Source organism: Protopterus annectens, chromosome 7.part1 (genome assembly GCF_019279795.1).
Source record: "Protopterus annectens isolate FY-2018-M chromosome 7.part1, PAN1.0, whole genome shotgun sequence".
Taxonomy (NCBI): domain Eukaryota; kingdom Metazoa; phylum Chordata; order Ceratodontiformes; family Protopteridae; genus Protopterus; species Protopterus annectens.
The window spans coordinates 128,087,646-128,111,790 of NC_056740.1; the positions used below are offsets into that span (position 1 = coordinate 128,087,646).

The 24,145-nt window shown below is 40.3% G+C and overlaps 1 protein-coding gene across 1 annotated transcript in view; it reads right to left on the reverse strand.

Moving 5' to 3' along the window:
- PRKAR2A (protein kinase cAMP-dependent type II regulatory subunit alpha) overlaps positions 1–24,145 on the reverse strand; it is a 1,557,926-nt gene that overhangs the window by 888,397 nt on the left and 645,384 nt on the right. The window contains exons 5-6 of the mRNA XM_044078589.1: positions 17,344–17,450; positions 14,952–15,105 (exon numbers count right to left, since the gene is read on the reverse strand). Of these exons, the coding sequence (XP_043934524.1) occupies positions 14,952–15,105; positions 17,344–17,450 (261 nt within the window). The remainder of the gene's footprint in view (positions 1–14,951; positions 15,106–17,343; positions 17,451–24,145) is intronic.

Below are 24,145 nucleotides of genomic sequence, written 5' to 3' on the forward strand. Positions count from 1 at the left end.
AGAGGTGACAGATTGATGGCTGCAGCCATGGAACCTAGCACCCTCAGGACCAATTCCGCTGGAGGAGCCGGGGATTGTAGGAGGGCCAGCATTTGGAGTGTCAAAGTTTGAAGCCTGTCCGGTGTTAGGAAGGCCCTCAACAGGTTTGTGTCTAGCCTGGCCCCTATGAAATCCAAAGTTTGAGTTGGTTGAAGGGAGGATTTCTTGAGATTGATTGAGATTCCCAGATGAGAGGCCAAGTGAAGGAAGTAATTCCCAGCTGAACACAGTAGATGCCTGGTGGGGGCGGTTAGGAGCCAGTCGTCTAGGTACGGAAAGACCTGTATTCCCTGAAGCTTCAGGTGGGCCGCTACAACTGACATCACTTTGGTGAACACCCTGAGGCCTGTGATCAGAACAAAGGGAAGGACCCTGAACTGGTAGTGGCTGGCTCCCAGCCGGAAGCAGAGAAACCTTCCGGATCGTCTGTCAATCAAAATGTGGTAGTACGCATCCTTGAGGCCTACAGAGCACATCCAGTCGTTCTCCTGCAGGAGTGGGAGAATGGATTGAATGGTGACCATCCAGAACTTTTCTTTGGCAACTGACAGATTTAGAGTGGACAGGTCGAGGATTGGTCTTAAGTCCCCCGTCTTTTTTGGCACCAGAAAGAACCTGGAGTAGAAGCCTGATCCGGATTGATCTTGGGGTATGGGCTGGATTGCTCTTTTTTCTAGCAGCTGCTTTATTTCTGTGGCTGCTGCCTCCCTTTGATTGGGTGGGACATCAGGGAGGCTCCGGGATTTGAGAGGGAGATTCAGAAAGGGGATAGTGTAACCTCTGGATATGATTCGAAGCACCCAGCGATCCACTGTAATGGTCTCCCAAACTGCTAGGTGCCTCGAGAAACGCCCCCCGACTGCCTCCAGAATGGAGCAGTCGGGTAACCCCTCAGGGCTGCTGCGCGGGCTGATCCGAAAAAGGTTCTCTCGACCCGAAATTCTTCGGTCCCCCTCTGCCTCTGGGCCGGCGTCCACCCTGTCCTCCTCTGCCTCTGAAGGACGAGGGGTCCGGCGCGAAACGGGACTGTTGGGATTTCAGGAACCACATCTTCTTTTGTCCCCTTTGGTTCCTGGAGAAGGACCTCTGGGGAGCCGAGAAGCGGATCCCGACGGCAGACGTCTTCCCGTCTTTCTCGCTCTGGACCAGCTTGTCGCAGACGGTCTTGCCGAACAGCGAAAAGCCGTCAAAAGGGGCATTTGTGAAGGACACCTTGAAGGGTTCTGCAAAGTCGCAAAGATGGAGCCAAGCATGCTGCCGTAAGACAATGCCCGCTCCGCTAGCTCTAGCGGGTCCTTCCATGGCATGGGAAAGAAGCCGCATAGAAGTGTTTGAAATGGACTTAAGAGTGGCCATTCGAACTGAGAATGTTTTCTTATCCTTGGCCGACATGGACTCTGGGGGCGACCCGGCGTATTCTTTGATGAGATCCTGCTGGAGTCTTATCACATGTGCCATATAGTTCAGCGACCTTACTGAGAAGGTGGCTGAAGCGAACATCCGCTTCCCTATGTGGTCCATCGTCCAAGACTCCTTGTCAGGAGGATGGACCGAGGAACTCTCCTGGGCTAGTTCCTTCTTGGTGGCAGCCGCCACCAACATGGCATCTACCGGAGCACCCTTGCTCCATACCGTCCTATCTGTGGGTGGACTGAGAATTTTGTCTGGTCTCTTTGGTATGGGCTCCACAGTGTCCGGTTCCTTCCATGCCTTGGTAGTGATCAGATCTACCAGGGGATCGGTGGGAGGGGACACCCAAGAGGTATATGGGCCTGCGTCAAATGCCTCCAGAAACACAGACTCATCGGAGGAAGGTTTTTGGGCTGACCACCCCCCTCTAATACGAAGCATTTCCATAATGTCTCCGAAGGAGACGTCCTCGGGGGGTGATATTGGGGAACCTTCCCCAAGTCTGTGTCCTCTGTCAGGGACTCTGGTGAGTCCAAGTGCCTCCTCTTGCACTTACGTTTGTGAAAAATGGGGTTGAGCCCCCCCCCCCGGAGGGGGGGGCAGGAGCACTCCCATCTGCAGTTGGCCTGGAGAAACCTACGCATCATCCGGTTCATATCTGCATCGGACAAACTTCGGGTCGATCTAGACGAGGCCACCGAGCCTGGCCTGGAGTGCCGCCTCGAAGGCGACCGGGTGTCCTCCTCCGGCTCAGGGGAAAATTGAGGTGAATGGAGCCGGGAAGGAGAAGGCCCAGAAGTCCTAGGAGAGGCTAACTGTTTAGCTGGTGGAGCCGAAGAGGAAGCTTCAGCCCGCCGCTTGTGGTGCTTCTCCTTCCTTTTCTCCCTCCTAGATTCCCTCTCCTCCTGAGCCACGGTGGGAGGGTGAGTCCCGGCCAGGGGAGCAGGGATGGAAGGCGGGACCGCTGCGGTCGCAGCCGGTGCCGCAGAGGGAGAAGAGGACGAAGCCGAGTCTGGGGGCAGAAGTCCCGTCAGAATCAGCTTCGACCTCCTGTCCCTCAAAGGCCTGGGGTTGAAGGCTGCACAAATTGTGCAGCCCGAAGAGAGATGGTCAACCCCAAGGCAGATAACACGAGTGTGGCCATCCGCTGGAGTAGCTTATGGCCACACTCGGTGCATTTGGAAAAGAAAGTTTTAGGGGCCTCAGCCATGGTAATAAGATAGGCCCAAACCACACACACCTTCATGCACATGGGGGAGGGGGAAGACTAAACTAACTAACGAAAGGAAAATTTACCAACAAGATTATCAATTTAACAGAAAAGGGGAAACAACACTCACTCGTCTATAGACTAAAGTAAAAAACTAGGTAAAAAAACAGGTAATTTTTGTAAAACTCATGAAGCCCTACGCTTGGAAACTCGTTCTAGATGCTTGAATAAGCTGCGGCAAATGAGATCGGGGACAGAGAGGGATGGCAGGGGGTTATGGGTAAGGGGAGGAGCTTGGAGATCAGATCTTAGCTGAATAAAGTTGCCGGCTCGGATCCGATTCGGATCTGATACCCACAGGTTGATGAACAAATGAAGTTAACTACTTCAGATCTGCTTGATACAAAGTGCTGCATCTGAAAATGTGTAAATCCATTCCCGTTTTCAGTGGAAGTCTCTCACTGGTGTCAGTGATGAGTACTAAGTCTCCTTGGATTACTGGCCTGGGGTGAAGAGGCCATCACAGGGGCAAGTAAATATCCCAACAATTCCTTGTTCTGCTATCATTGCTCGTCAGCACAGGGAGATAAGCTCTGGTGCTACCGTATCTGTTTACAAACAACATCAGTGTGAGGCTCTCTGTGATTACTAGTAGAGGTTCTGGAATGCAAGAATGATTTAGAGATTTGAGGGCATTTACTACTGCTGTGATTTCTTTGGCCTTTAAGAGTTTCAGTCTGTCTTGTTTGCTTTACAGGCCGAGAATTTTTGTCCCCTTGGAAACAGCTTCCCAAGCAAAGTCTGAGGCATCTGTGGTCACCAATGGAGTAGGAGCCTGATGGGAGAATTTGAAACTTGGAATGAGAGATAACTTGCCCACCCACCAAAGTAATTCCTTTTTGAGAAGCTCCAACACTGGAATCTGAAAAGATGGGTGTTACTGTTGGGTCCTAACAGGGCTGAGAAACTACAGATTTATTTTTCTAATCTGTACTCTGACTAGAAGAATGAAAAGAATAGAAAAAGCAGAGAAACCCAAAATCCTGAGATAATCCCTGGCTGAGGTCAGAGACTGGACTGAGAATATCAGAAACTGTTCCTTGTACAGTCTACTTTGTCTTGAGAAATAAGTCTTCATGAGGGATGAGAGGGCAACCCAGAAACACAATCTTGGGAGAAAGAATTAGAGAAGATTTCTGTTAAATTTACCCGGAATCACAGCTAGAGAAGGAGATCCTTTAACCAGGTCATGGATTTCTGACATTTTGAGAAAGTGTCTAGAAGTATAAGACAATCATCTGAGTGTGGGAAAAAAATTAATGCACTGCAACTTGCCATGAACTATTACTGGTGCCAGACACTGTAAATACCCTTGGAGCTGTAAATAGTCCAAAGGGTAAGAGAGAAATGAAAATGTAAGCCAGACACAGAAAAATCTTTTAAAAAGTCTGAATTCTTCTAGAATTGGGATATGATTACAAGTACCTTTTAAATCTAGAGTTATTAAAAAAAACAGATTTGGAATGACAGACAATGGGCCTTAAAGGGAAAGCATCTTGATCTTTGTTTTCCAAATCTTTATATCCAAGCTCTAGGAGTGGTCTTCTCAGTTCATTTTTTCTTTGGCACCAAAAGCTTACTGAGTAAAATTCTTTCCCTGTTTGCTCTGAGAGAATGACCCCTAGAGATAGCATTTACTTCAGGACTGCAGGAAGTAGACCTCTAATCTGAGGAATGAGCTGTAATCCCCTGACAAGGATGAATGGATTCTCGGTGCCAATTCTAGCCTTTCAAAATGAACAGCAGAATCCAGTTGGCTGAGGTTATCTGGTGCCACCGAGGAAAACAAAGATCTAAACTTAGGGAATTGGGTTGCTAGGGTGCAGGGGAAGCTAATACTTGAAAAGGGCAGACACTTTGATATTTTGAACTGTCCCTTGGCTCTAGGAGGCTCCTCCCTTCTTTGAGCTTCTTTGCCATTGCACTTTGAAATTCTGTTTCCCTGTACCTTGTTGAGATTAAAGATAATACACTGGGTGGAAAAGTCTAATTAAAGTTTGATAAGGAAGACTGAAAACACCAGAGTTAAATTTTCCTCCTTCATCAAATCTTTTAAGGGCTTGAGCAGAAGAGAGGGTAAACAGTATCTATCTACCAGAAATATCAAAATCTCACCTTTGATATACTCTGGTAAAGTCTGTGACTGTAGCCAAGCAAATCTTCTCAAAACTGATTCAGTAGCAGCTGCTCTGGATGAGGCATCAGCAGAATCATATGAACACTAAAAACAGTGGTTGGTTACCTGAGAACAGAAGCTAATAAGGAATTCAGAGATCTTTTAATCTCTGATGAAGGGTAGTCAGTTAACCTTTTCATACTTTCAAAAGAAGCAAGCAGGTACTTTGACATGCTGGCCTGACCATTCATAATTCTGAAGGCTAAAACAGAAGAATACACATTCTTCCCAAATCTATCAAAAGTGTTCCCATCTTTTTCAGAAGAGTTAGGGTTAGCATTCACAATGTTTCTGGCACCAGGTGGTTTATCTAAATAATTGGATGATCTGATGTGTGGTTAGAAAGTGGATATCTGTGGGTCTGATGGACATCCTACAAGTCTGTCAGACTTTTTTTTAGGGGTAGGGGGTTTGACTGTCAGGCATGCTGCAGGCTGTCAAGAACACATAATCTAAAGTTGGCAAAACAGAAACAGTTGCAGGTTGGGTAAAATCCATATCTAACAAATCATAATACTTTTGCTGAAATACTGGAATTTCTTACAGTTCCCACTAAAAATTATTTCATACCACTTATAGTTTTACAAAACGCTAAAGCCTTAGAGAGGAATCTAAAGAAAAACTTACTTCAGAATCAGATTCTCTCTCCTGTTGCGAGGTTACCAGATTCTCTCTCCTGTTGTGAGGTTACCAGAGAATTACATTCTCAGACAAATCCTGCCGTTCTGACTGGGAACCAGGATGAAACAGGAAAATCTTTTTCTTTTAAAACTCAGTGAGGAATCAGACCTTAAGGAATTAAGCCCTTAAAACCCAGCCAATCATCCCTGTATCTATTCTACTGAACAGGAAAAGAAAATACACCCGTTTACTTTTTCTGGGAGATCAGCTAGAAAATGACCAAACCATGGATGAAGCTCTTCCTCAGGAATCAGGCACACCGAGTCAGCTCTGTGGTAAAACATTGTCCTGTCTCTTCCTTGAGACCAACAAGCGTGGTTCTCCCTTACCAAACAAGGAAAATCCAACAGCCGTAGAGGACATGCCTAACTCCCAAATCCTTAGCAACTTCTAATGGAGCAACCCCAGCAGGATCAAAAGATTATGAGTGGTCCAAGGTACCTGATTTGGCCACAACAGAGTTACTAAATGACAGATGAGGCATTAACAAAGCTGGCCTGACTTCTGAAGACTCCTGTGAAACCTTTTTTCTTGCGGATACGGAGGGAATGACTAGAGAAACCAAAAGCTGCTCCGTGAATATCTGAATAAGGTGTCTGAAAAGTTGGTAGAAGAGCACAGGACAGTCAGTGAATCTTTTAACAAGTACTTCACAATTTTTAGGTAATTTTTTTATGACATCCCCCTAAAACACTAGTCTTAAGCCTCTAACTACACAACTATCAACTGTCCAGATTTTTGCCTCATATTTTTGGTCTGTCCCTTGTAAATGTGTGTGGTTTCTGGCAAGTCACTGAGTATTAAAGTCACTAAATAATGACATACATTTGAGTTTCAGGCTTCACGTACTTCAGAAAATGCATGCTAACACAAATCCTGTTATACTAGCAACTTTCTAAGTTTATAAGAGCAATATTTAAAAAAAACTATTTTTAGGCCTTTGTTCCTGCATTATGTTAGGCTTTAACCAGATTTCTTGCATTAAGAGGTTGATAAGTATGCCTAACTGTACTCTGTCACACAAGTACAACTTTTTACACAAAAACTGAATAAAAACAGTTTTCCTTCAAACAGTTAAAGTGAACAAAAAAGGAAAATCAACTTTGAGGAAATTTCTTTTCTGACAACTACTCAAAACAATATTCCTAGCTTAAGCATAAAATGTTCTTTATGAAAAGTAAATTTTTCCTCAAACATGTAGGCATAGTGGATGGTGTTACACAAAATATACCCAGACTTCATAAAGTGCTAGCCTGCTGTCATTCAACTGATTTCCAAAGACATTGTACTTCAATGGCATTAAATTTCTGAATGTTTGGTGTTCTATCTACTAACTCTATATGGCTATCTTCAAGCACATCAGCAGTTAGAGAGCACTTTGGATGCTGGTCTCCTATCATATCCTTGGCAGGGTATAACCCATACAGCTTACACTACTGCAACAGTAATCTAATAATGAAAATGTCTGGGAATACACGGGGGAAAAAAGTGGGAGACAAGGTAAAATCATTTAGTTGTGTCAAGATGGGTGGTATTATTTAGTGTGAATACTGAAGTTTAGCAGTGGGTCGTGTGTTACATCTAGATATACTTGAATAATGTTTCCTTTGGTATCTTTTTTTGCTCTTCACAGTTGAAAATATCATGACATTAGTTTTGGAGCAATTAATCAGAAGCATGTTTGTATGCAGCCAGCAGCAGAAGATGATAAATTAAGATTGCATTTAATGTTGTTATGATTGATTAACTTTACTAGCTTCCTCTAAAAAGGATGTCATCTTTGTACATAACTATTTTGTGGTTGATAGATTATGTGTGATATCATTAATAAACACTGCAAACAGAATTGACCCAAAATGGAACCATGAGGGACTCCAGTGTCGAGTACTCTTTGTTCAGAAAGCATATTATTAGATTAGCATTGAAAGGTTTTATCTTTTAGGTAGTTTCTGAAACACAGTACAGTGCATCTCAGACATTACGTTTTTGCAATCTGATGAAAATATAGCGATGGTTTAAGTGTTTCAAGGACAGCAGTAATATAAACAAATACACCCACTGTAATAAAACCATCATTAATAGAATTAGAACACAGCTTGGTGGTGGAACGGTACAAAAAAGGCTGATGCAATTAGCGCTTTCTTTCACTTTATTTAAAAACGTGAACTTCTTCAGAAACAAGAACATGTGCCCTCCCCAGCACAAGTCGACATTCATGGGGGATGTCAACAACAAATTAGAGCAAAAGGAGACACTTTGGCAACTATTGTTAGGGGCAGACCAGTACCCAGGCCTTAATGAGGTAATCAACATAAAATGTTTTTTGTTATATAAATAATATTGCCTGAAATTATAGATGTACATCTATTCAGATATATACAAGAAAGTCATTTGTGGATTTTATTTGTATCAAAGTTTTTTACAATTGGGAACATGCATTTTCAAACAAGTTAGTCTATCTAGTTATGATATGTGTTTAAGTTTACATTTCTAATAATTGAAAACAGTTTGCATTGAATAATGTCATCCAAACTATATTGAGTATTCAATACATCAGAATACATTGATTATGGCAGTATGGAGTTCATTAATAATATTTTTAAACATCATGATGTTTTTTGTACAAGTATATTTATAACATATTGTATTATTCTGTGTGCATATACTTAGTAATTAAGGAGAACTTCGTGACATCACATCCTGTTCTAAAAGGGTTTAAAAGACTTGTGCTGGGGAGGGCACATGTTCTTGTTTCTGAAGAAGTTCACGTTTTTAAATAAAGTGAAAGAAAGCGCTAATTGCATCAGCCTTTTTTGTACCGTTCCACCACCAAGCTGTGTTCTAATTCTATTTTCAGTTTGCGGCTAGTCCGTTACTTTTGTCTTTTTTGGTAAAACCATCATTAATGTTACTGTACAAGGTATCCTTATTCGAGAATAGGGCTGCTAGAGTAGTAAATGAGTTTCTGAATCCATGTTGATAATCACAGACTTGTGTTTGAATATCTGTTGGTATATCAGTTTTTCAAAGATTTTGGTTATTGAACAAAGAACTGAGATTGGTCTGTAATCACCGAGTTGACTTCAGGTAAAGGAAATATGGATGACTGTTTGAATGCAGGGGGACAAATACCCATGGTGCTATTTTTTCAATAGGCAGTTTAAGAACGTAGGATGCAACATACTGAATTTTTCCCTTGAGGGGTTAAGTTTAGACAGTAGGCTTGGACTGGCTATCAGTAATTGCTGTGAAGTGAGAACTGGATGCACATGCTGCCAGAGGAGAGCGCTCAGCATAATTTATATCTATCGGTGGAAGGAATACAGAGAGAAATGTCTTTTATGGATAGGTGCATAGCTCATAAAAATATTGTGAAAGGTGCCATTGCATTGTTTTACCAATAGTTATACGCTGTGCAGTCAGTAATGCTTCCAGAGAGATGTTTTAGTTCTCCGCAGCAATTAGAATTAGATGAAAATTTTATTTGCCTTTTTCTTGAGTATAATGCTTTTGTGCTATTAGTTTCAATTCTGGTGGACTTTCTTAATGACAGGTATTGTTGATGGAGACTTTGGTTAGTGGGGTTCTATTTCCAGGCTTTTCAGGCCCAGCCTCTTTCCTTTATTCTTTGTTCACTATCATCTATTAGCCAGGGTTCATTTTTGTCCTTCGATAAAAACACCAAACAGCAGCAGTTGTCTCAAATGATTTTAGTAGCACCAACAGATATCTGGTACCTTGACTTTTCGCCTTCAAGGATACATCTTTAAGTCCACATTCACAATAAATGCCAGGTAAACCCCACATTAACTGGTGAATTATATCCAATTCAATCCTTAAAGTGCACAATACAAATTACAAACATAATATGCCTTTCTACTTGTATACAAATTAAAGAATATTTTTTAAACATATTTTATTAAATTAATCACCCTTTTATTTTTGATTACTCATAAATTTCTTTATTTATATTTCTAAGAATTTTACTAAAATATTTTAGCCTAAGTTGACTTCTAAATTAAGACCCCTGGGATGAAGTATGCCAAAATTCAAAATCATCTTGCTTTCCAAATCACCCCCTCTATATAGACTAGGTCTAGATAAAACACTGAAAAAGAATAAACTGTCGTCCCCACCATGTTTGTTAAAAAAAATGTTAACCTACAGGGCTCCAAAAATTCCTATTGCGGATGTCCCCCAAATGTTCCAAAATCCTAACTTTAATTGCCCTCCTGGTTTGTCCTATGTATCATTTGGTAACATTACAGCCACATCCCATGATGTACACTACCCCACAGGATTTGCACTTAAATCTACCTTTAGACACATTTACATTCATTTATATCAGTGCCAGAAATGTTTCATATTATTCTGCATACATTGCAATGTCCACAAACATAAGATCCTACTATCCCCCCCCTGGTCTGAACTATATAGAGGTATATTCAACAGCGCTTTCAAATTTAAATACCTCCTATAAGAGAATTTCACCATTCCAGGAAATAGATCTCCCACTGTTTCATCTAAACAAACTATGTGCCAAAATTCTTTTATCAAATTTCTCATAATTCTAGAAAGAGGAGAAAATCTCGACACAAAATACAAATCTTTGTCAAGAAAAGAGGGCTTTAGATTTTTCATACCACATAGTTCCTTCTTAAACCATATATCATGAGTTCCTTCATCCCTTCCAAGGCTATGTTTTACTGCCCTATTCAGAATTTCTTCTTTATAACCTCTCTTTAATAATCTTTTTTTGCTCTCCAACAAAAATTTCATTTGCATCTCTCTTCTGAAGTATTATGTACAATTTGCTTAAATTCACCCAAGGGTAGTGACTATATAACAAATGAGTGGGATGCATGCTCTCGGCATATAAAAATTATTTACTGCAGTAGGCTTTCTAAATGGCCTATACTGAATCCTAGATGTGCTGTCGACATAAAATTCTACATTGAAGAATTGAATAGTAGAATCTCCCCTCACCATGGAAAATTTCAAACCTTGAACATTTTCATTTAGCTCTCCTAGAAATGTCTCAAATTCCAAAGGGTGCCCCTGCAAATGAAAAACAAATCAATACATCTCCTATATAACACCACATTTTCCCTATAAAACTTAGTACAGTATATACATTTTCAGAAAAATCCACACATATGATTGTATATGTTGGTACATATGAAGCACCCATAGCTGTACCTCTTTTTTGAAGATAAATGCTATTGCCATACTTGAAGTAATTGTAAGTCAAACAAAATTCAAGAAGCCGTACAATGAAAGCAGTTCTAGGGCCCTTCCCCATGATGTCGCCAACAGGCTCCAGTCCATATTTGTTCTGTATATTCGTACATAATGAACTTACATCCACCAAACCCCAATAAAAGTCATCCTGCCAATCTATTGTATTAACAATCTCACACAACTGCTGGGTATTCTTAATATGTGCAGGAATCCTTACCAAAAAAATCCTTAAGTACAAAAACCCAAAAATATCCCAACATTATGCAGAAATGAATGAACCCCACACACAATTGGTTTACCAATGTGGATTAGAGAGATTTTTGTGCAACTTGGGGATGGCAGAAAATTGGGTCACGTGTTTTCACTATACTTAACTTTTTAACATCCTTACCTGACAAAAGGCCCAATCTTTTTCTCCCTTCCAAAAAGTTCTAATAATTCATTATTGTACTGAGCAACAGGATTTTCAGTTAATAAGACGATCTTCTTTTACCAACAATAATTCCTGAACCATTTTGTCATATTTCGCTCTGGACATAATGACCCAATTCCCTCCCTCATCAGCCTGCTTGAACACAATTTGTCTTAAGACCCCCCCCCCCACTTATTCAATTCTTCCCATTCGGGGTTCATTAAATTAAAATGTTTACAAGATTTCAAAATTTTGAAATATTCCAATTCCACTCTTTTGTACAAAACTTTTTCAAGCACATACTACTGTAGACCATTTAGGTGGTATAAAAGTGCTCACCACAGTTAAGGCAGGAATAACAAATTTAGAAAACCCAGTATTAAAAACAGTGACATCTGCAACATTCATAACATCTTCATTACATACTGATTCATACTCGTAAACTGAAAGATTTAACAAAGAATCAACATATTCATCATCATCTTCACCAACATCAATACTTCCATTAGTAACAGAGGTAACATTTTTATTTCTGTTTTTATTAAAGTGCGCCATAAGATGTAATTTACTACAAAAACTCTATCTCAAGAAGAGTTTCCCCTAGCGTTGCTATCTTTGTAGGAACAAACTTAGTTCTTTTACTCAATAAACTAACATTTTTGTCCTCCAAGTTATCTACACGTTACTGGAAATAGATTTTCCTGGACATTTGAGAGGGTAGAGATGAAACATGAGACAGCAAGAGATGGATTACTTTGAAAGCACAAGTTCAGTAAATAATGCTAAGATAATTATTGAGACGTTGAAGTTTGCTTTGGGGTGGATCTACCAAATGTAATAGGTGGATTTTTTTTTTTTTGAATGATCACTTACAGATGGTAGTACAGTTCTCATTAAGGGAACAGGGGAGAACGACAATCATGAAATGTTATTTATGCTTGTTTATTTAAGCTCAACTGTAGAATGGTTTCCAGTTTCCGTATTTGGTTTTGTAGTCTGTTTGCTCAAAGTCCAGAGTATGAAGCATTCTACTAAATTTTGAGGTGTCAGGACTTCTGGCATTAAAACTACAGTCAACAATAATAATTTTTGCTTATTTCTGATGGAAACATGGTTTTGTTTGCTGAGCAATGCTAATGGAAGAGGGTGGTGGCATGTAAAGAACACCTATAAAGGGATTTAGGTGGTTACTTTGAGTACCCCCAACTGGGACTTTATCTTCTTGTGATGTTACAGTGGCATGGCTGTTTCTAAAAAAAAATATTACAAGAATGGGGGCTGGATGCAATAAACTTTCAGTAGTATGAAGGTTTGCAGGGGACAAAAGCAATGGAATTAGTTAAATACAGGAGAAAAAAAATAAGAGGGTGAGAATACACGGATAACTACATGGACTAGAGTATTAACAGAAAACTGCACAATAACTGAAGGCTTTGAAACTGTACACAAGCCAAAGGGATGAATAGTCAAAATGAGTTCGCTGAAGGATAGAAAACTGGCAAGAGCATGCAGTTAAAAAGCCAGTCATAAGTAAACTATATAAAATGTTGAAATCAGAAGATGACAGAGACAGATACGTTTAAAATTATTTGGAAGAAAGAGTTAAGTACTACAATTAAACATGAGAATGGGAAAGAGTCATCCTAGAACTATATGCTACAAGAAAGAGGAAACGTGTTTTTTTTTTTGCTGAGCATGTCTCTGGCTAGCTTTTCAATCCAAGCCTTATACCTGTTTACTGGAAAAGGATTAATGAATTTGGAATATTATTAACAATTTTGGCAATGTCCTAAATTAGAAGTACTTAATGAAGGAATGCAAAACTTGTGAAATATTATTTGGCCTGGAAAATTGGTAATCAAGCATTTTTCCAGATGATTAACTTAGTTAAAATAGTGGGAATCATGAAATGGACACAAGTTTTGGCAGATTGGTTATTTCAAGCAGTTAAGAAAACAATCACTAGAAACTGGAAAAGAAAGGAATCCCCTACAAAAGAAGACCTCAAATTGTGAAGGAAATAAAAAAAAAAAAAAAAAAAAAAGAACTTTCCTTGTCAAATGTCAAGATACGAGAATTAATATATATCAAAACATATGTCTCTGAGCTTGGCAGGAAGAGAAAGATCACAGTCATGAATAACAATTTTAAGACTATTACATACCACAATGTGAGCATTTTCCTATGTATTTACTTATTTAAATTTTAATATACTGTACAACTTTCTCTGGTACACAAGTGTTCGTTATTAGAAAGTATGTGTTCCAAATAACTACTACTTTTTGATATGTGTTATTAATTGATAAAAAGCCAAGAAAAATATTGTGTTGTAATACTACTTAATTGGTTGTACCAAAAAAATTCACAGTAAAAAAAAAATAAAGAAACTGATAAATGTAGAGGTTGTGTCAGCTACTACAGGATGAAAAACATATTAAACAAACTTCCTTAAAGCTGTGGCAGAAACAATGCACTTTACTTACTAAAAATACAAAAAATATATGTTCTGCAGAGGGACTGTGATTCAGTCTGATTCACAACAGTGGGATACGTATCTACACCCTGCTAACTAAACTTACATTCTTCAGATTAAAAGGAATACTTGACATGGCAGAAAACCAAGAAGTGCCTGTACTCCAAGGCAGCAAGAAGTCAGAGTTAGTATAATTAACATGGATGGGGGGGGGGGAGCTCACCACCTCCCCTACATTGCAGGACGTAGGAAGGGCACAACACCCAGCAAAAATAACGTTTTATTAGTAAATCTACAATGAAAAAATCAATACAAATGTCTCATATGAAATGTGCACTAGATGCAGTAATGTCTTTCTGCTTTCCTTTTGTTTCCACTCCTCTGAGTGGCTTAGCTTATCAGCATAATTACTCATCTAAAATTAAACAACCAGAACAAAAAGCTGCTTTAAGAAAAATAAATTATGCACACAGGTGGTATGCATGAACTCAAAAATGACAACCAAATGGCTTTACACTGTTGTAATACAGCAACAAAAGGTGAACTAGAAGTCTGTGATGCAGCAAATAAACCTACAGTCTTTCCATATGGTCAAATCCCCTCAAGGAAAAAGGAAACCTGATTCGAAGTGAGGTACAATAGTATGGTCAATGGTGGCAAAGCTTCTACTGCATGACAAAGCATTCCTCATCTCTAGTGCAACAAATGATGAAGGGGGGGGGGGGGTAGTAAGCACATCAGGGGAACAAGATTTGCCGAAAAATGTGGTCAATGCAGTCTTAATGACTGCGATTTACTTCACTGGCACACTGATGCACTTTTCATGATGATTCCATGAAAGAATCAGTGTGATGAACACCACTTTTGACTTACGTTACACCAAAGGCAATGGTAGACAATGAAGTGCTAGCTAATATATTGCTTTCAGTAGCACATTTACCTGTATTTAGTGAGGTTCAGAGGTCATGCTCAGTGTTCTGCAATACAAAGGCATGACATTCCAGAACACTAGTGACATGAATGACTTAATAAAGACTGGAACACAATGAAGTTAATAATGGCTGTTCTGTCTCACAATGGCAAGTACCTGGTATGAAGGACATTACAACAATGGAAAAATAACAAAAGCTAAGAAATAGGGGACTTAGGAGCAATCAAATATTATTGCTATCACTGTCTGTGTGTCCAGGTCACCTCTTATTCAAAGACTACATGTATTTTACCTCAAAGAAAAAAAAACATAACTCACCATCCCCCACAGGGCACCATCTGTGGTTGCAACAATGGTAGCAGCTCTAGGAGTATTATACATTAGTGCCAACTCTCCAAAACTTCCACGATCATCGTATCGACCAACACAGCGAGTCTGTCCATCTTTAGTAACAAAAATATCAAACTGACCCCTTGAAGGTGGAAAAGAAAAAGTAGCATTATTGTAAATGCTAGTGAAGTACACAGATTAACAAAATGGTTTTGACAAATACAGCTAACCTCAACGGTACACTTTTCCTCTGTCAAACAAAATAGCACTGTGCTATTTCCAAAAATAACTAGAAAAGTTTGAGAAAAGAAACAAATTTCTTGTTGAATAAACGCCTGATATTGTTGGCAATTTCTCATTATGGTCACTTTTACTAAAGACAACCTTCAGCACCACTTCTTAGTGGGATCAACTGCAACTACCTTTTCCTTCTGTGAGTTTATTTTTTTTCTCTCTCAATGTTCCACATTCAAGGGCAAATGTACCCTACAATGGCTACCTCATGCTGTAACACCACATAAGGAGACCACACCAATTTGTGAGAAAAACTGCATTTCCTCACAAAAAAGTTATAATTTGGAAGGGAATCTCTATTGCGAGCCATGACCATCAGTCTTCTTAAAAAATTGACTGACAAGTAGCTTAGGACAGTCAGTGAAAAAAAAACTGAATGGAAAAATACCTTTTTTTTTTTTTTTTTGTGATGACCTCCCAACACCACAATTCTTATCCCCAAGCTGCCAGTTTTGACAGAAAAGTTTTTTTTTTCCAAGAAAAAAATAGTAATTTGATAGGCATTCCCTAACAGAGAACCCTGACTAACATCCAAGAATTTGAGGTAAAAGTTTTCAGTGACAACCACTAAACACCAGTCCTATCATCAGGCATAAATTTCTGACAGGAAAAATAAACTTTTAAAAATGTATAAAGTGGAAGTTATTTCCCAATGGGATACTCATTTTCAAAGCCCTGAAGGAGCACTAGGCGACTGTCAACCATTCAAAGCCTGCAGGTATCAGCTCACTTTGAAGGCAAGAATGTTCTGAAGTACTCATGCCCTAGCCACTGATTTTACACTGCTCTCTTCAAGCTGTACACTGGCTAGGGTGCGTGGAAGGGTGTCCTAAAGCTTTGAAATCTGTCATACTGTCCCAATCCCTGGCAAGATATGTCCACAAACAGCTTATCCAATAGCAAAAGTATCAAATAAAGAACATCTACAGATTCTTTGAGTAATACTGCAGTTATCAAAAATAAAGAACGTCAGATATGGACAGGCAATGACTCAGAGCCATAGAAGAGTAATCTAGTGCCCAGTGCTATTTCCCAATCTGGAACCCCTCAAGTTCAGGGAGCAATACAGAAATAGGCTGTTGCTCCATTCCCAGCCTAACACTCCTAACCTCAGGAGCGAAGCAAATCCCATTTCTGTGCCCCTCAACTTTAAGTTGAGGAGAAAAAAAGATAGGACTCTTCTTATATCTGGTGCTTCTTACCCTCTCTCTCCAAAGGATCATGATTTACCATCCATACTGACACAGCCTTCTTAACACACAACAATGTGGACTGAGGTGAATGATTTTATCCTTTCTATGTTGTTAAAGTTTACCTCCACTCCACTCTGAGTGTTCTTTGTTCCTCTGAGTCCAGCAAACAGGAGATTAACCACAAATGCCTATTTTCCCCAACTGTAAAATTTCTTCTGCAAAAGAAAAACTTATAACCTTTTAATCTTAAACTAAGTATTATACATTGACAATAACTACTTACCATCTGAGAAGTTCTTAAAAAATAAGCACTACAAATGAAACTGCAAGAGCCATTGCTGACAGATTTCTCTGAGGAAGTCACTATGTAATAAAAAAGAAATTAAGTCTTTTTTTTATAAAAACACAGGAATGAGAAAAATATTAGTAAGATGACAGAAACAATAAAATACTGACTTGCTGACCAATGGAGGCCCCAGCTGGCATATGTTTTAACCTCTGATCAAAAAATAACTTTGAAAGAAAAGAAGGAAGAACAAAGCAGGTTCTAAGGGACTCATACCAGCTTTCAAAAGTAAACCAGCAGTAGCTCACATAAGGCAAGCAAAATACTGAAAAAAAACTGCATATCCTATGCTTCCTATAACAAGAAAGCCCCTATATAACAGTCAGCACCAACTTTTTAACTGGGATTACACAAAAAAGGACAGTTAAGTAGAAAAGAAGAGAGAGATGTGGAATAATCAGTCCTTGGGGGGGGGGGGCTTCTATAAAGAACTTATGCAAAAGTAAAGCACCGTAACTCTCAGTATGGAGAGAGATTAAATGTAGAGGACTCAAGTTTATACATAGCTGAAATAATTTCACACTGAGACAGTAGCAACACATCTTACCTTTCCACTACATAAAAATTATCACCATCATCTCCTTGATCAATAACATGGTCCTGAGGTTTTACTTTCTTCTCAAACATTGCATCAAGGACCTGAGACAATTGTTCCTGTAAGATTATGACAGAGGAGAGATTAGCATGGTGTTGTTACATGTGCATCAACAGCAAAACATGTTTTCAGTCCTCAACCACCATATAAAAATACAAGAGTACCAACAAAAGACAAATCTTTTAAAGATAATCATCACAAACTTGTCTTTAAAATTTTCTCAACCCCTGGATTACAGACAAGTTTGTCTTGAGTTATGAAAAAAGATCAAATATGGTGTTACATAGTTTTACTACTTTACAATGGACTGGACTACTGTTTTGAGTGCATATGATGGTAAAAGAAAAAAATATGTTTGTTACTGCATTCAAAAAACATACAAATTGATATATCAGAAAAGGACAACTGTGTTACAGTGAAACTCTTGCATTGACGGTCATAATATTTGACCATCTGTTTATTCAAATAAGTATTCCTTTGACCAAACAATCCCCAGAACTACATTTAACACGTGATTGAAGTAATCCAAGCTCTGATTTCTACCAAAGAACGGGGTGGTTAGTAGGTACTTTATAATTTACAAGCGACTCCCTTGAAGAATTACTATCATAGTGACTGCCCTTGCACAAATGTTCTTACGCATTACTTCAGGGAAAAAGTTTTTAAGTATTATCCGTACATACAGGATATATCCCAAACAGCTGTTAAGACTGGGTCTATGTTTACCCATTGAACAGCTATTTAACACACACTAACCCTCAAATGCCCCTTTTATCGAACAGTCAAACCATCGTAGAGACTGACGTCCCTGCTCTGGGCTAGTAATGAAGGAGCCTTAATTCTTACCAGTGACACTGGAGAGGGACGTTCATTTGTAACAAAAATGGATACACACAGTATTTTCAGATGCAGCTCCCTGCACCAAGCAGAATTTCCCTTAAGAGCACACAGGGAACACACTCAATATGGGTTTCTGTTTCTCTCTGTCTCTTTCTCTCTCCAGACCGCCAATAAGACTCCCCACTGACACAGCTGTTGAGTCCTCAGCTGTGTGTCCCAAGCAAAGTCCTCTACCAACCTCTCTGTGAAACCAGTGCTCTGTGTCCATGCTCTAAGTAGCTGACACACACTCTGAGATTTGATTTTGTCACACACACACACACACACACACACACACACACACACACACACACACACACACACCTGGGAAAGGCTAGCACAGATTTACCAGCTATGCCCAGACTATAAGGTAGTTCCACCACTACCACCAGAACACTCCAAAGCTAGCTTCTCTAAGGTTCTTACAAGGGTACCCAATTATACTGAGTGAAATTAACAGTAATACAAATTGCAGTATTTGACCAATGCAGCAAGGCTTTCAGAAGCGGCCACAGCGTCACCAAATATAAGTACTCTCAAAGTTTAAAATACTCTCTAAAAGACCAGCCACAATGAAAAATGTTAAATATATTTAATAATAAATAATAAAAGAACATGTAAATACTAAATAACTATTTACAATAAACACCAGAGTTTCAATCACAGGTAATATTAAAAATAACACAGATGGACAGATTCATACAGATACAGAAAAACACTAAACTAATCTCACTATATTTTCTTGACTGATCTAACGAAATACTATTCCCTGGTTACTTACTAAAGCAAGGCAAGATGAAGTAGGTGAGTGATCCTTGTCAGGTTTTAAAAACAGACTGCCCTGAGACTTCTGTCTCATCTAGTATTAAATCATCATTTCAGTGCTGGATTACAGAATAACATCACATATATCTGGTCATCATCTCACTCTGGTTCCCACACTACCCCCTTTTAGAAACTGAACCAGAATCCAACACATATGTGTTACCATACACACAGATGGAGCTTTGCTGAGATGTGTTATAGCATCTAGAAGATATAAAACCATTTTAACACTTCCACCCTTCTAGGGTAGCAATTAGTTCACTACCAAGGACAATATAGCAGGATTCTTGGTCCTTGTTTTCACAGACATTGCGTCTCTGGCTGCATTCAGAACTGTAAGATACAATGTTTAATGCCTAAACCAGTTCATTTAATTTCAGACTATTTTTCAAAGTTAGCTGGAGTGAGATAGTACAGTTGTGTACAATTAGCATTAACGTAGATGTTCGACTGTATTCACTGTTGCAGTCATTACATTTGGGTTATTTGCTTGCAGGTGAACCTCAGTCGGCCTGATTAACAAAGTCTTGGGTCCTGTGTTGGTTGCTGTCCCTTCTTCCATGACATCAGGTCATCAGGGGTATAAAACATGCAGCCGACACCATTACATCTGTCTTTCTTGCCCCAGATGTCAGGTGCCCCCCTAATAGGGAGCAATTAAATAAAAAGTGCAATGATATACCTCCAACAAAAAAACAAATAAACCAAAAAGGCTTTTAAGCATAGTAAAGGAAAGTAGAGGTATAGCCAAAAGAAGTTAGTGGGCTGGAGGGAGGGTAACCAGGACTGCAACAGTGAATACACTCGAACATCTACATTTATGGCAAGTGTACACAACTGTACTATGTTCTTCGTGTTTCATTGTTGCAGTCATTACATTTGGGTAGATTCCCAAAGCTATGGTTGGGTGGAGGAATTTAGATAGCATTAGGAAAAGCTATAAGGCCCTGCAAGACTGCAGTGGCAAAGACAGCCCTAGATTTAGAGAAAATTGGCAAATGATAATGCTTGGTGAAAGAATGCAGAGAGCTCCAGGCAGCAGCTTCTAGGATGTCCCTGGTAGGGACGTCTCTGAGAAAGGCTGTAGAGGTAGATGCATCCCTGGTGGGGTGAGGTCCGATCCCTTGGGGGATAGGTTTTCCATGGTGCTTATAACAGAAATTAATGCAATGGCCTATCCATTTAGAAATGGTATGCTTTGAAATAGCCTTCCCCTCTGCCCCTGCACCAAATGCCACCAGCAGTTGTTCAGATTTTCTTTGAGGTTTAGTCCTGTCCAAGTAGAATCTAAGTTGTCTGTGCACATCTAAGGACTGCAGTATCCGTTCCCCTTTGTTCTGTGGATTGGGAAAGAAGGTTGTCAAATGAATAGACCGATTAAGAGCCACACTGGTCACCACCTTGGGCATGAAGGATGGATTGGTTCTGAGGTACACCCTGTCCACATGACAGATGATGAAAGGCTTCACTGCCATAAGGGCCTGTAATTCAGATAACCTTCCAGCTGAAGTAATTGCTAAAAGGAAAGCTGTTTTCCAAGAAAGAAATTTTAAGTCTGCAGTAGCAGCTGGCTCGAAAGGAGGTAGAGTGAGTTTCTCCAAAACAAAGTTAAGGTCCCCAGGCTGGGGTTGGAGCTCTCCTGAGAGGTCTCAAATTTTTTAGCGCATCTGAGGAACTGCCTGTGCAGTGGATGAGAGAAGAGGGGAGGTTCTGTGCTATAATGAACTGAAATGGCTGAGGCATGGATTTTAATGGAGGAAAAAGACAGGTCCTTGTGAAGCACCTCAGTTAAGTATTGTAAAATCTGAGGTAAATTGGGCACTGCTGTGCTCATCCCTTGAGATTGGTTCCAGGCACAAAATCTTTTCGATTTTCTAGTACTAGGCCTCCTTGCCTCTAAAATGATATCCATCACAGGTTTACTGAGAGATTGTAGAGAAGAGATTATGTAATTAGCCAGGCTGCAAGGTTCAGTGTTAGAAGCAGAGGGTGCAGAATCTGGTTCTCCTGCTGAGACAACAGGGAAGGAGTCCGAGGCAGATGCCATGGGGATAACCGTGACACACTGCGCAGGAGGGGGTACCAGTGCTGGAGTGGCCAGTCTGGAGCAATCAGAATCATCCTTGGTTTGTCCTGTTTGATTTTTAGTAGTACTTTGGAAAGCAGAGGCAGACAGGGGAAGGCATAGACTGATAGGTTTTTCCAGCTGAAGGACAGAGCATCCACTTTCCAGGCTTGCTTGTGGTGAGTCCTTGTGCTAAATTTGTCCAAATAGTAGTTCTGGGGAGAGGCAAACAGGTCTATATCGGGGCTCCCCCATTTGCTTGTCAACATGTTGAAAATCCTTGGTTCCAGTTTCTACTTGTGTGGGTCCATGAGGTTTCTGCTTAGTCCATCTGCCAGTGTATTTAATTTTCGTGGCAGGAATTGAGCTTGTAGGTGCACTTGGTATCTCAAGGCTGTGTTCCACAATGCCATGGCTAGTTTGCAGAGGGGGTAAGAATGTGTACCACCCTGCTTGTTTATGTACCACATAACAGTGGTGTTGTCCGTCTTTACCAAAAGTTGTCCTGAAAGAATGTGGTCCTTGAAGGCTGTCAGAGCATTCTGTACAGCTAACATTTCTTTTTGATTGATATGCAGGTGCATTTGACTTGGGTTCCATTTGCCCTGAATGTACTTCCCAGCCAGGTGAGCCCCCCATGCATAGTCTAATGCGTCTGTTAGGGTTTGAGCTGCAGGGGGTGGTGTGAAATGTAGTCACTTGTTTTGGTGGCCGGCCTCTAGGCAAGGTATGATAGGAATCATTGTTTCAAGATCCTGAGAATGTTGAAACCATAGGCTTTTTAGATACCATTGCAGTTTCCTCATATGCAGTCTTGCATATGGAATTAGAAGAATGCAAGAGGCCATGAACCCCAAGGCTTGCAGTATTTGTCTTGCAGATAGCAGGGTTTTTGTGGCCACTTGTTTGAAGTAGGTTGTCAAGTGAATTTGTTTCTCTGGTGTGAGGTAAGCCATCTGGGAAGTTGTATTCAAGCTTGCTCCCAGGAATATAATTTGTTGACAGGGTACCAGGTGTGATTTCTTTTTGTTTATGGTGTACCCCAGGCAAGTTAGAACCCTTTGTACAAAGACCAGATGATTCAAAGGTATGTCCTGGCTTTCTGCCTGAATTAGACAATCGTCCAGGTATGGGTACATTTGAATATTTCTTTGCCTGCAAAATGCAATAACTGGAGCTAGGCAGCTTGTGAATACCCTGGGCACAGTAGATAAGCCAAAGGGCAGTACAGAGAACTGATAGTGCATGTAGCCTGCTTTGAAGCGTAGGTATGTTCTGCAAAATTCCCTGATTGGGATGTGGAGGTATGCTTCTTTTAAATCTAGTGTTGCCAACCAGGCATCCTTGTCCAGCATAGGAAGTAATTGAAGAGTCAGCATCTTGAATTTTGGAATTTCCAAAAAGGTGTTTAGAGTAGACAGGTCCAGGATAGGACACCATGAATTGTCTTTTTTGGGTACCAAGAAAAGTCTTGAGTAGAAACCTTGTCCCTTTTCCTCTTCCGGTACGTCGAATAGCCCCCATGCTTAAGAAGGAAAGTACTTGTTTTTGGGCCTCTGCCCACTGATTTGGGGGAAGGTCCGGCCACCCGCTTGGTGTTGGCAACGTGTGGAAGTGAAATCTGTATCCCTGGGGCACTATATTTAAAACCCATTTGTCCTGGGTAATGAGTTCCCAGTTCTTTGCATGAAGAGCAATCTTTCCCTCCAAAGGGGCAGTCAGTTGACAAGTGCCTGGGAATTTTAAACGGAAGTTACTGAGACAGTTAACCATAGGGGGGAGTCTTATTACTCCCAGATTTGGAAGTGGTGGCCTCCCACTGCTTAGTCCTGTGTATCCCCTGGGCTTTTGCTGTGTCTGGGTTTGGCTTGAGAAGACCTGGAAGGGGCTGGAAAGGACCAATTCTTAGAGGGCCAGTGCCTACTAAATCTAGGAGGCTGAACTTGTAAGAAATATTTAACAGTTTGCATAGATTTAGCTTTATCTTCCATCTTTTTAAGAACTTACTCAGCCTTGTTGCCAAACAGGCAGTCCCGATTTAAGGGAGCATCCAACAATTTAGCTTTAACATGATCAGGCAAAGATTGCCCCTTTAACCAAGCATGCCTTCTGAGCACAGATCCAGTAATAGCAGCCCTGCAAGCGGCCTCTAATGAATCAAAACCACATTGCAAAGTATGTTTTCCAACTTGTTCAGCATAATGCATTAAATCCTGTAATTCTTTATTTTCCACACAGTCAGGAATCAACATCATTTTCTGTTTAAGCAATTTAATAACATGTTGCTGATACTTTAACATATAAAACTGGCAGTTTAAAGCCCTAATGGACAAGGTTGCAGAAGTGTAAACCTTCTTACCCCATCTATCCAGCGCCCTGGAGTCTCTATCATAAGGGGTAGGATTTTTAGCAGTAAAAGTCTTGATGCCCTTGGGCCCCCCTGCAAAATAGTCTCTGGATCTGCAATAGGATATTTAAAAAGGAACTTGTGTGACTCAGGGACCCTGTAGTATCGGTCAAGTTTTCTGGGAGCAGGAGGCAAGGAATCAGGGGCCAAACTAGATTCTGAAAAAGCATCATCAACATCTAGGTACAGGAGGAATAGCTAAAGGCCTATGCTGAGGTAGGAGTAAGAAATCCCTAAGCCTTTTTTAAATCAGAAAAATCCTGGCTTTCCCCGTGGAAATGCTCCCCTTGAGTATGCAAGGTTTCCCCAAAAGAAAAATCCTCTGGAGGGGAAGCAAAAGGAACTGAGTCCTCTGCATCAGAATCCTCATAAGTAGATAAGGGCAAATCCAGATCATCAGAAGAATCAGAACAAACAGAATCCTGGTCAGAAGATTCATAAACAACTTCAGTCTTAGGCCTCTTAGAAAGAGGGGGTTGGCTACCCCTGATTAGAGTTATTAAATCTTCAGCCATTCTTATTGTTTTTTTTAGGCAAAGAGGCCTGAGCATGTGGCCTGGGTGTCAGTTTTTTAGGCA